Source organism: Trachurus japonicus, chromosome 11, assembly GCF_045865225.1.
Source record: "Trachurus japonicus isolate A0001 chromosome 11, Traja_1.0".
NCBI classification, from domain to species: Eukaryota; Metazoa; Chordata; class Actinopteri; order Carangiformes; family Carangidae; genus Trachurus; species Trachurus japonicus.
The window spans coordinates 562,036-574,680 of record NC_140917.1 but is presented as its reverse complement, the minus strand read 5'-3'; the positions used below and the strand labels follow the sequence as shown (position 1 = coordinate 574,680).

The window sequence follows — 12,645 nt, the reverse complement described above, 5'->3', positions numbered from 1 at the left end:
GTACAAGCTGCCACTTCATTTGGAACTTCATTTGGGTGTTCTGGAGATAACGCTAACCAAACCATCAAGTTGGACAAATGATGGCTAAATATGTTAATTAAAAAAAAATCAATGGTAAAATCAAATCAACTCCATTGCTCCTCCTATCACATTTCACATGACCTGTTCCCAATGGTTTGTCTGAGGCAGGAAGTTCTACATGACTGAAACATAAACTGGCTGCAGACACCATTCAATACACAAGTTTGGTTATGTTTTGGAGGTTGTTGATAGCCTACAATGCTTACTTACTGCAAACATATCATTAAGCATGGTAGAAGAGAGAGAGAGAGAGGTGAAAGATAGTACATCTTGGATGAATAAATATGACGACTATGTCATCCACTATACCTATTTTTGATTAGCAAACACAAAAACTGCAAAAAAAAACTTTTATTTCCAAGAACTGCAGTCATATTTATGTATTATTACATTATCGGCACCAGTTATTACATTGTCAAAGGTCTTTTTAATAGGCCAATAACGTAATAACCAGCCAATAATGTAATAACTTGTTACATTATTGGCAAAATGTTATTACGTTATTGGCTCAAAAGTTTTATTACATTATTGGCATGTTATTACATCATTGGCTTTATTACATTTAAAATGGCCAAAATTATTACATTATTGGCTGTTATTACGTTTTTGGTTGCTACAAGGAGTTTTGTTAAAGTGAAGTGTTTTCACACTACATGTATGAGCCTCCGCACCGTGAAATTCTTTGACCGGGTCAAGACAGACTCATGTTTTCATTCATCAAGAATTAAAGTCAGAGGTTGGAAGACGATCACATACCGTCGTAGTTCCCACCATAAACGGAGATTCATACGGCGGCGTTATTCTCATGACTCGCCACGAAACCGAAAGTAAAGAAACGCTGGTCGGCTCGCCCAGCATTTCCACCACCACTAATAATAACAAAATAACCATAGAGACAAAACCATAGATTTATCTAAAATGGACCATTAACAAGTGGTAACGGAGATTCATCCACATTAATATCAGACTTTTTTATTGTCGCGGAATTTTTTGTTCTGCCGCTGGAGAAACTCCTGGTTGTCCCTTTAAACTCAGAGACTGAATGAGTGAGATGTTTGTGAGTCAAACTGTTCAACATTTCATTTCATTTTATTGATTGGATCTCCATTCACCAGCATGTTAGCATTAGCATAGCTATTCTTCCTGGAGTCCAAACATTCAGTCAAACTGACTATTATATTCTATTCTTCCAAGTCCAACGAGGAAAAATAGAACAAACACAACTGACACAGTCACACAGTAGACGCAGACAAACGTACAACACAAGACACAACACAACACTTGTACAATACAATTAAGAATCAATAAATATGTACATACAAGGGGAAACAATATAGGAAAACATAATAATAGTAAACTCATATGAAGCCCTGATGAAGATGAAGAAGAGTTTTCTCTGGATCAATAATTCCCATCAACCTCCTCCTTCCTGTAAACAACACGACAGGTTCAACTGATCTGATGAAAAGATTTATTCACATCATAATAATGATACTTCCCATCATGCCTCAGTCAGCTGAGGGGGGGTGCTGCCCCCTGGTGGCTGCAGTGGAGAACAGCAGCACGTGAACAGACAGAGTTCCTATGCATTTGAAATGTCCAAATTCCAGACTTTTTCCAGACCATAATTTCCAGACTTCTTGGTAAAAAAAAAAAAATCAATATCTGAGTAAATAGATGTGCATAATATTAAAAAAAACTTAAAACTTAACAAATGTATCATTTGTTTTCATTATTCTGAATGTGTATATGCTATTATGTAACCAAATCATTTCCTGGAGAGTGTAACTAGGTACAACAGCACAAAATAATGAACCCAAATAACTTCAGATGAGACCAAACCCAGATCAGTATTAAAGGGGACATATTATTATTATTATTTTTGTTTTACAAAAATACAAAAAAGCAAAAACAAAAGAAAAGATTATGATATGATCTGTATACCTACTGCTGTAACATGCTATGTCAAAATGTCATAAGTAAAAGAATGTTACATCAAAATGCAAAAAAAAAACCAAAACAAAAAATAAAGGGAAAAAAATCTGAAAGAAAAGATTATGATAAATATATTTTTATTCTGTGGGTAATGGGGGCGGGACTAGATCAGCTTTAGCTTCTCCCGCTTTCCCTTTCAGCCATGTGTATTGTATTATTTGAACCAAGATGAAGTGTGATGATGATGATTTAAATTGACATGCCCGAAATAAACAAATTGATTGATTGATTGATATGCAAAACTCACTTTTTCATTGTTTTAGTATGTGTATTTGTGTATCCAGATGCCTCCTCACCCCTTAAACGTAAGTTCTGACGACTACGTCAACATTTTGTAAACTGCCATAGTCAGAACATGTGTCTCTTAACAAGCTGTTTTAATTTCACCGGCTTATTACATCACAAGCCGGGTGATTTAAATATAAATATATAAATATATTTCCATACAATAGTTTACAATAGTTTTCCAGACTTTTCCAGACCTGGAAATGTATAAAATCAAATTCCAGACTTTTCCATACTAACCCTGACAGATCACTGATCAATACAGTTATTCAAAACTAGAATCATCACATTTAAAACGATCAGTCTACATTAAAGGGCCATTGTGTAACTTCTCCTGTTGTCTCTTCATGAAAATCGATTATTCGTCCCCGGTTCGAATCCCGCGTCGGGCGGACCTTTCCTGCATGTCATTCCCCCTTTCCTGTCTATCTCTACTGTGTACTATCAAATAAAGGCAAAAAAGATTTACAGTAAAAAAAATATACTTCAATTTTATTTATTTTTTAATGGATTATTTCATTCAAAATTTTTGAAGGCTCCAAATGTTAATGTTTATTTAACTATATATTTAAATACTGTTAATCTTATTGGTTCTGGTCCTTTTTTGGTTTAGTTTTGCTTTGATGTTTGTTTGTTTTCTTGCTTGTTTGTTTGTTTGTTTATCATATTGTAACAATGTTGGGTAGCTTTATGTTTGTTTTTGTTTTTGTTTGTTTGTTTGTTTGTATTTCTCTGCTATTTAAAAATGTATTTACTACAATATATTTAAATACTGGTAACCTTATTGGTTCCGTTTTTTGTTGTTTGTTTGTTTGTTTTTTTCCTCTGGTTTAGTTTAGTTTGTTCATTAGCTTGTTTGTTCGTTAGTTGTTGTTTTATGTTTGTATTTTATGTTTTATATTGTAAAAATGCTGGGTAGCTTAATTTGGTAGGACAGGCGTTAACATCAGCATCATGCTTCTGCCTTTTCAGTCACTATTTTGTCGATAATGTTATTGTGTGATGCGACTGAATAAAGAATTTCAATTCAATTCAATTCAAAGTCTGTTTTTCATTCATCAATAATTCCCCCACGATGAGAGATGGACACGATGACAGACGGAGACGAGTTGGTGAGTTAGTTGAGAAAAGGTTTTTATTGGTCGTTGAGGAGTTGAGACGTTTTACAGAAAGAGGCGTCGTAGAAACTGAGCCGCCGTACAAAACTAAAAAACAACGTATGGTACAATATCTACAGCCTGGGGGGGGGGTCAGGGTAGGGGGGGGGGGGTTGAGCTGCAACACACCCAACACACACACACACACACACAACCACACACACACACACACACACACACACACACACACACACACACACACACAGCTGTGAATGTCATGATACTGTCCAGTGTTTGTTCACATCAGCTGCAGGTTGGACTTTTATTCTGAAAGAGTCGTTATATACAGGAAGTGCTCTGACCTTTGACCTCAGTCCAGCAGCACTGACCCCCCCCCCCCCCCACACACACACACACACACACCTACACCTACACACACACGCAGCCGTCTGGTTTCACAGCTGATGTGCAAATATTAATAAACCAGTTTCAGCTGTGAAATCAATAATCAATAGTTCATTGATAAATAAATAAATAAATAAATAAAGCTCAATGTCATCGACACTTTGGCATCACAACGTCCTGGAGGGGGGGTCGGTGGGGGGGGGGGCGTTGGACCAACAGCTGTTTGTGTTTTTCATTGTCATGTTTAAAGGGATAGTTCAACATTTTGTCAAATTGTTCCCATCACCATAATCCCTACAGTCATAGCAGTAGGCTCGTTACCTTTAATTGTCGGTGCAAGCTGTTTTTAGAACGGTGGAGCAGAGCCGTGAGCTGCTCAGAGCTACGCTACAGAGGAGGCTCATTATGGGATTTCTTGGTTTCCCTCATCAAACTCATCAAATACACAATCCAACAACTCCACAACGCTCTGGTGGACAAGTTGTGAGCTGCACATTCACCACGCTATGAGATAATAACACAACGTTACCACACAGAGTTGTTTTCGAGGTAAATACAGAGACTGATGATGAAAAACTGTCCCTGAAGGCAACGTGCATCAGAGGTTTTACATGAATTTCCCTCTACAACAACTCTGTGTGGTAACGTTGTGTTATTATCTCATAGCGTGGTGAATGTGCAGCTCACAACTTGTCCACCAGAGCGTTGTGGAGTTGTTGGATTGTGTATTTGATGAGTTTGATGAGGTGAAACCAAGAAATCCCATAATGAGCCTCCGTAGCGTAGCTCTGAGCAGCTCACGGCTCTGCTCCACCGTTCTAAAAACAGCTTGCACCGACGATTACTTGAGTTGTGAGTTGAGTTCCCTTTAAGCATGAAATGATGAATAACTACCAAGTCTATATTGATTAGATAAAGGTATAGACTGAATTGTATTTTGTAGTTTGTCTCTCTGACCAGTTTTGACCGTTTTATGGCAGATACTGCCCGTTGCCTTGGTTTCACTGTGTTTTTGGATGGACAGCAAAACAAAAAGCCCCAAAACTCTGGAAGTTTTAGCAGAACCAACATCACATTCTACCAGATTGAACAGAATGTACCTTTACACTTTAGATTGGTCCAAAAAAACCAAAGAAAAAATGCAGATTGCAGTTTGCCTTCGTAGGGCAGAGCTGATTGGTCCGTTTACAGGAGGGGGGGGGGTCATCGCTTTCATCTTCACTGCACAGGACTCAGTCTGTTTCCCAGAATGCAACACTGTGAGCCACCTGATGATGACGATGATGATGATGACGAAGGCGTCTGGTCCTCGTGTCTCTCTGAAACTGGTTTGTCTGAAGTAAAACCAACATGGCTGCTGGTCTGAGGTCTCTGAGGCCCCGCCCCCCGAGGCCCCGCCCCCCGAGGCCCCGCCCCCTCACAGCGTGGCGAGGACTGAGGCCCCGCTCCCTGAGGCCCCGCCCCCTGAGGCCCCGCCCCCTCACAGCGTGGCGAGGACTGAGGCCCCGCCCCCTGAGGCCCCGCCCCCTCACAGCGTGGCGAGGACTGAGGCCCCGCCCCCTGAGGCCCCGCCCCATGAGGCCCCGCCCCCTGAGGCCCCGCCCCCTCACAGCGTGGCGAGGACGCGGGACAGGGACACGACCGTGGACAGGCAGGTCTGTCCCGCCCCCAGCAGCAGCGCCTCCAGCGGCGCCATGTCCTTCCCCGCCACACGGTACACACCAGCTACCGCCACACCTACACACACACACACACACACACACACACACACACACACACACACACACACACACACACACACACACACGTTATGACATCATTAGCACATGCTGACTCCTCCCATTGGTCGCTGACAACAGGAAGTTGTTTCATTTCAAGCATCAAGACGCTGATAGAAAATAAAAACAGGATGTAGATTTATTTACATCAAGAAACATGTATAGGACGAATCTCCTTGTTGTTTCCAACTACTTCCGGGTAGAAAACCAGCATGAGAACAATAGTGACGGACGAGAGTTTCACTATATTTATCTACTTTTTCATGTCACTATATCACCGTTTAGACTAATCTGATGTTTGTAAAGTTTATAAAACCAATGATTGGACAAACATTACTATTTACGTGTGCACATTTTTGTAATTAGTCATGGTTATCATAGATTAGCCGGGCTAACGGTTAGCTACCTGTTTAACTTTAATAACTCAGTGACTCAATAAACGCTCCATGAAAAAATATAGAAATAGTAATGTTTCTTCAATCATTTCAGATTTGTCTAAACGGTGATAGGGCGTGAAAAATATGATATATAGCTAAACTCTGGTTGGTTACTATTGATCTCATTCACATTACAGCTGGTTTTCTACCAGGAAGTAGAATGTAAACAACAAGGAGATTCGGTCTATTGGTCGCTGACAACAGGAAGTTGTTTTATTTCGAGCATCAAAACACTGATAGAAAAGAAAAACAGGATGTAGATTTATTTACAACAAGAAACATGAATAAAACTAAATAAACAATAAGAATGAGACGTACGTCATCGTCTAATGATGATGACAGGAAGTGCTTACAGTCATGACTAGTGGAGGCAGGCTAACACTACCCATACACTTCCAGTGTTTGAGCTAAGCTAATTAGCGACTTTAGGTGGAGGCAGGCTAACACTACCCATACACTTCCAGCGTTTGAGCTAAGCTAATTAGCGACTTTAGGTGGAGGCAGGCTAACACTAACCATACACTTCCAGTGTTTGAGCTAAGCTAATTAGCGACTTTAGATGGAGGCAGGCTAACACTACCTATACACTTCCAGTGTTTGAGCTAAGCTAATTAGCGACTTTAGGTAGGAGGCAGGCTAACACTACCCATACACTTCCAGTGTTTGAGCTAAGCTAATTAGCGACTTTAGGTAGGAGGCAGGCTAACACTACCTATACACTTCCAGTGTTTGAGCTAAGATAATTAGCGACTTTAGGTAGGAGGCAGGCTAACACTACCTATACACTTCCAGTGTTTGAGCTAAGCTAATTAGCGACTTTAGGTGGAGGCAGGCTAACACTACCTATACACTTCCAGCGTTTGAGCTAAGCTAATTAGCGACTTTAGGTGGAGGCAGGCTAACACTACCCATACACTTCCAGCGTTTGAGCTAAGCTAATTAGCGACTTTAGGTGGAGGCAGGCTAACACTAACCATACACTTCCAGTGTTTGAGCTAAGCTAATTAGCGACTTTAGATGGAGGCAGGCTAACACTACCTATACACTTCCAGTGTTTGAGCTAAGCTAATTAGCGACTTTAGGTGGAGGCAGGCTAACACTACCTATACACTTCCAGTGTTTGAGCTAAGCTAATTAGCGACTTTAGGTGGAGGCAGGCTAACACTACCTATACACTTCCAGTGTTTGAGCTAAGCTAATTAGCGACTTTAGGTGGAGGCAGGCTAACACTACCTATACACTTCCAGTGTTTGAGCTAAGCTAATTAGCGACTTTAGGTGGAGGCAGGCTAAACCTACCTATACACTTCCAGTGTTTGAGCTAAGCTAATTAGCGACTTTAGATGGAGGCAGGCTAACACTACCTATACACTTCCAGCGTTTGAGCTAAGCTAATTAGCGACTTTAGGTGGAGGCAGGCTAACACTAACCATACACTTCCAGCGTTTGAGCTAAGCTAATTAGCGACTTTAGATGGAGGCAGGCTAACACTACCTATACACTTCCAGCGTTTGAGCTAAGCTAATTAGCGACTTTAGGTGGAGGCAGGCTAACACTACCTATACACTTCCAGCGTTTGAGCTAAGCTAATTAGCGACTTTAGGTGGAGGCAGGCTAACACTACCTATACACTTCCAGTGTTTGAGCTAAGCTAATTAGCGACTTTAGGTGGAGGCAGGCTAACACTACCTATACACTTCCAGTGTTTGAGCTAAGCTAATTAGCGACTTTAGGTGGAGGCAGGCTAACACTACCTATACACTTCCAGTGTTTGAGCTAAGCTAATTAGCGACTTTAGATGGAGGCAGGCTAACACTACCTATACACTTCCAGTGTTTGAGCTAAGCTAATTAGCGACTTTAGGTGGAGGCAGGCTAACACTACCTATACACTTCCAGTGTTTGAGCTAAGCTAATTAGCGACTTTAGGTAGGAGGCAGGCTAACACTACCTATACACTTCCAGTGTTTGAGCTAAGCTAATTAGCGACTTTAGGTAGGAGGCAGGCTAACACTACCCATACACTTCCAGTGTTTGAGCTAAGCTAATTAGCGACTTTAGGTAGGAGGCAGGCTAACACTACCTATACACTTCCAGTGTTTGAGCTAAGATAATTAGCGACTTTAGGTAGGAGGCAGGCTAACACTACCTATACACTTCCAGTGTTTGAGCTAAGCTAATTAGCGACTTTAGGTGGAGGCAGGCTAACACTACCTATACACTTCCAGCGTTTGAGCTAAGCTAATTAGCGACTTTAGGTGGAGGCAGGCTAACACTACCCATACACTTCCAGCGTTTGAGCTAAGCTAATTAGCGACTTTAGGTGGAGGCAGGCTAACACTAACCATACACTTCCAGCGTTTGAGCTAAGCTAATTAGCGACTTTAGATGGAGGCAGGCTAACACTACCTATACACTTCCAGCGTTTGAGCTAAGCTAATTAGCGACTTTAGGTGGAGGCAGGCTAACACTACCTATACACTTCCAGCGTTTGAGCTAAGCTAATTAGCGACTTTAGGTGGAGGCAGGCTAACACTACCTATACACTTCCAGTGTTTGAGCTAAGCTAATTAGCGACTTTAGGTGGAGGCAGGCTAACACTACCTATACACTTCCAGTGTTTGAGCTAAGCTAATTAGCGACTTTAGGTGGAGGCAGGCTAACACTACCTATACACTTCCAGTGTTTGAGCTAAGCTAATTAGCGACTTTAGGTGGAGGCAGGCTAACACTACCCATACACTTCCAGTGTTTGAGCTAAGCTAATTAGCGACTTTAGGTGGAGGCAGGCTAACACTACCCATACACTTCCAGCGTTTGAGCTAAGCTAATTACAGCGATACGGCTCTATCTCTGTTTGTTTTACCGCTCAGTCCTGAATGAAAGGGGGCGGGGCATATCCCAGGGCAACGTAACAGGGGAAGTGGGCGGAGACTTACTGGTGATGACCCCCCCACACAGGGAGGCCAGGAGCCCCACGCTGACCATCACCATGGTGATGAGTCGGCCTCGTCGGTGGCGCTGCAGCATCAGCAGCATCAGCAGCCCCGCGGCGCCGTGGACGACCAGCGAGGAGAAGAGACACCAGAGGAACACCCAGTACCACATCTCTGAGGGGGGGGGGGGGGGCGGAGGAGGGCAGGGGGGAGGGCAGAGAGCAGAGAGTCACTGTCTGATCCACCAACACAACATCTGCCCCCATTACATTGGATGTTGATCTACAGTTAAAGGAAAAGAACGTGGACTTTTTGGTGAACATTTTAATTTCCCTTGGAAAACATTTCATCAACAGATGTAAATACCTCAAAGTGAAGCCCCACTTCAATGGAGGAGAAACCAACTCAGAATGTATAAAACATGTTTGCATCACATGAAAAGCAAAAATGCCCTAAAGTTATTTTCTTTGCTGGACTGAGACCCTCACGTCCTCTTTTCTTTTCTTTTTCTTCTTGATTGATCAAGACAGTTGATTCAGCACTGTGCATTTATCTATTACCAATGTGCCTTTAATGTTTGTATTTTGAAGATACTTCAATAAAATAATTTTTTTTTAAAACTTCACACAACATCTGGAAACATCTGGAGACAAACAGCTGCATCATGTGACCAGTGAACTCACTTCCCCTCGTTAGTAAATGAGGAAAAGGAGCGAGTGACTACGAACCGAACCGAGACAGTCGACTGTTCGGTTCATAAACCGCTCCACCGCTAGACTGCTGAGGTCACTGATGAGGTCACTGATGAGGTCACTGATGACAAACATGAAGTGTTGTGTTCTGGGTCAAAGGTCACGTCAGGTCTCTAAACTTCACTGATCCAAATAAAAAAATGTCTAGAAATTCAAAGAAAACCCTGCTGAGTGTTTCACCCAGGACGGTGTCAGTGAACAGAGTGAACAGTGTTTCTCTACCGTTCTGCCAGCGTGGCCCCGCCCCCCTTGAAAAACGGGAAATCTAGGAGCCAATCACAGTCTGAGCTGCTGACCTGTAGGTCTGACTGCCCCCCCCCCCCCCCCAGTAGTAGAGTGTTCTCCCTCTGCCATCAGATTTAAAACACCACTGACGCCGGCGCAAATCTGGATTTGGACGAACCAGGAAGAAGCTTCCTCTACAAAACAAGCTTAAATATAGAAATATAGACTTGTTACATTTTTATCGGAACAATTTCTCATGTCAGGGCTTCAATACCAGAGGGACATTACATACGAGCAGCATGGAGGTATCTGGATGTTTTTTGGTGTGTCTTTTTGTTATGAAGACAGTTGGTATCCATTAGCAACCGTCATATGGACATGCACTGCTACGCCGAGACCCCCTGTAACTCAGAGAAGCCACGGAGGACTCTGAAACTTCTCCCAGCCCTTAGTCCACATGAGGGGGAGGAGATAATGAGGGACATTTGAATTTTGGGTGAACTATCCCTTTAAAACACCAGCCCCCCCCCCAGAGGAAACACTGAACTCGTCTCAGAGAAACAGTTCAGTTCCTTCTGCTTCTGTCTTCTGTCTCGATGACGTCACCTTCACCTGACATGACGTCATCGTCATCATCTGGACACATCTGTCCCCCCCCCCCCCCCCTCCTCTCCGTACCTGTGAAGTGCTGCAGCGTCGCGCCCTGCAGCAGCAGCGCGGGGACGTCCCGGTCCGTCGTCATGGTGACAGCAGCTGCAGGTGTAACCATAGATACAGCAGCTGTCCTCGTGTCTGGACGGAGGCATGAGGGGGTCCACCTGGACCCGGTACCGGAGCTCCGCTACCGGAGCTACGGCGGCCGTGAAGGGCCACAGCCCCGTTACCGACTCATCACCGAGGAGCAGCGGCGCATGAGCAGCGGAGCCTACGTAGCCTACGTAGTCTACGTAACCTACGTAACCAACGTGAGGAGGACAATACACGGTTCAGACTGAGCTCCTCTAAACCCAGTATAGCTCCATAAATATTCACCAATTTAAAACTGAAATGAGGATGTAGCTACTTTGAAACACTAACAGGAATAGAATAGAGAATAGAGAATACTTTATTCATCCCTAGCAGGGAAATTCAAGTTAGTCCAGTAGCTCCCACAACAATGACACAAAAAAGATGAACACAAAAAACATTTTAACAAGTGTTATATAAAACGATTGCAACAGGAACAAATGATCTCTTAAATCTTTCAGTTCTGCAGGTCAGGGAGATGAATGAGCCTTTTACTGGACTGACGAACAAGAAGAAAGCCATGCGGACTGTAGCTCTCTACAAAACCTTCAAATCCTCTCTGTGAAGTGTTTTGTACCCCATGATCTGGATGCTTATGTATGTTTTTTTTTTGCATTGTGACTTTTTTAATTATTTATTTATCACTTTTATTTTATTTTTTTCCCACAAAGCCTTTAAATCCTCTTATTGAATCGAATGTTTGTAGCTACCCCATGTTCAATTCAATGTTATTTGTTTGTCATTGATGATGAATTTCAATAAAGATTGAAGTTAAAAAAAAAAAAGACTGAGCTCCTCTTGCAAAACGTCCTGTTGGGCTCAACCAGATGATGTCGATTGAACCTCTTTTTCCTGCAGCTTTGAACATTTATTGTTTGGCTTCATTGACGATCCATCTGCAAAAGAAAAACAATAGGCTACTATATCAATCTTATTATTATACAGTACAGTTAGCCGAAAGGCATATTCATAAACGTCGTTACACTAATCAGAAACCACTCTTTATTATTTCTGAAAATGAAGCCAAACAATATATTATGTAAGTCTATTAAAAAAATCCATCAACATGAAGCTATAAAAACTTTGACTTTATGTAGGCTAGTAGGCTACACTTTATAATGTTTTTGTATGAAAGTTTGTCTCTGTAGCCTACTGTTGAAACCCTCTGGCGGTTTGTTGTTGTGTTGATTTGTGTTGCACCATGTTGACTTAATAAAGTAAAAAAAGAAAAGAAAAAAAAAGTCCTTTTTGGTTTTGTAAAGAGTGACGCTCCAGCTGAAAAATAATATTTTTTAATTAATCTCATTTTAATTCTTGCAAAGTTTTATATCCACAAGTGTAAATTTGCCAAAGTAAAACACATTTTTTGTGTTTTCATGAAAGAACTGGAGTTCAATCAAGAAAACTATCCAAACTATAAATCTGTGCTGCTTCCACTTTAACATCTTTAATTCTATTTAATTTCCATTGCTCATGTCCCCTGGTGTATCTTAAGTATTATTATTATTTTTTATCTCTATTCATGTATGTATTTATTTTGTTGTTACGTTTATTTGTTATTAATGTGATGCTCATATGGTTTGACTGTTTGTGTATTTTATTGTAAATCAATAATAAAGTCTCTGCTGCTAGGCAACAGTGTTTATTATTGATCATTGATCGTTACACAAACGCTGCAGGAGTGCTGCTACCGGGGCGTTGCCCATGACGACGGGCGGATGCAGGAGTTCTCCATGACGTCACCCCCACAACGGCTGATATGATGGGATGGATCAGTGGATGTAACTGATGACAGTTTCCAAAGCCGATGGTTCAGCAGCTCATTAACATATTTAGATTTAGTGCATATTTAATATTTAATGAGGATGTCA

The 12,645-nt window shown here is 41.8% G+C and overlaps 1 protein-coding gene across 1 annotated transcript; it reads right to left on the bottom strand.

Annotated features, from left to right (window-relative positions):
* Window positions 1–5,463: 5,463 nt before the first annotated feature.
* On the bottom strand, window positions 5,464–10,730 carry tmem170b (transmembrane protein 170B). Its single transcript, XM_085790515.1, has 3 exons — window positions 10,667–10,730; window positions 9,015–9,185; window positions 5,464–5,600 (listed from the first exon to the last, which is right to left on the bottom strand). Exons 1-3 carry the CDS (start codon window positions 10,728–10,730, stop codon window positions 5,470–5,472), a joined length of 366 nt encoding a protein of 121 aa, XP_085646641.1. The 3' UTR covers window positions 5,464–5,469.
* Between the last annotated feature and the right edge of the window lie 1,915 nt (window positions 10,731–12,645).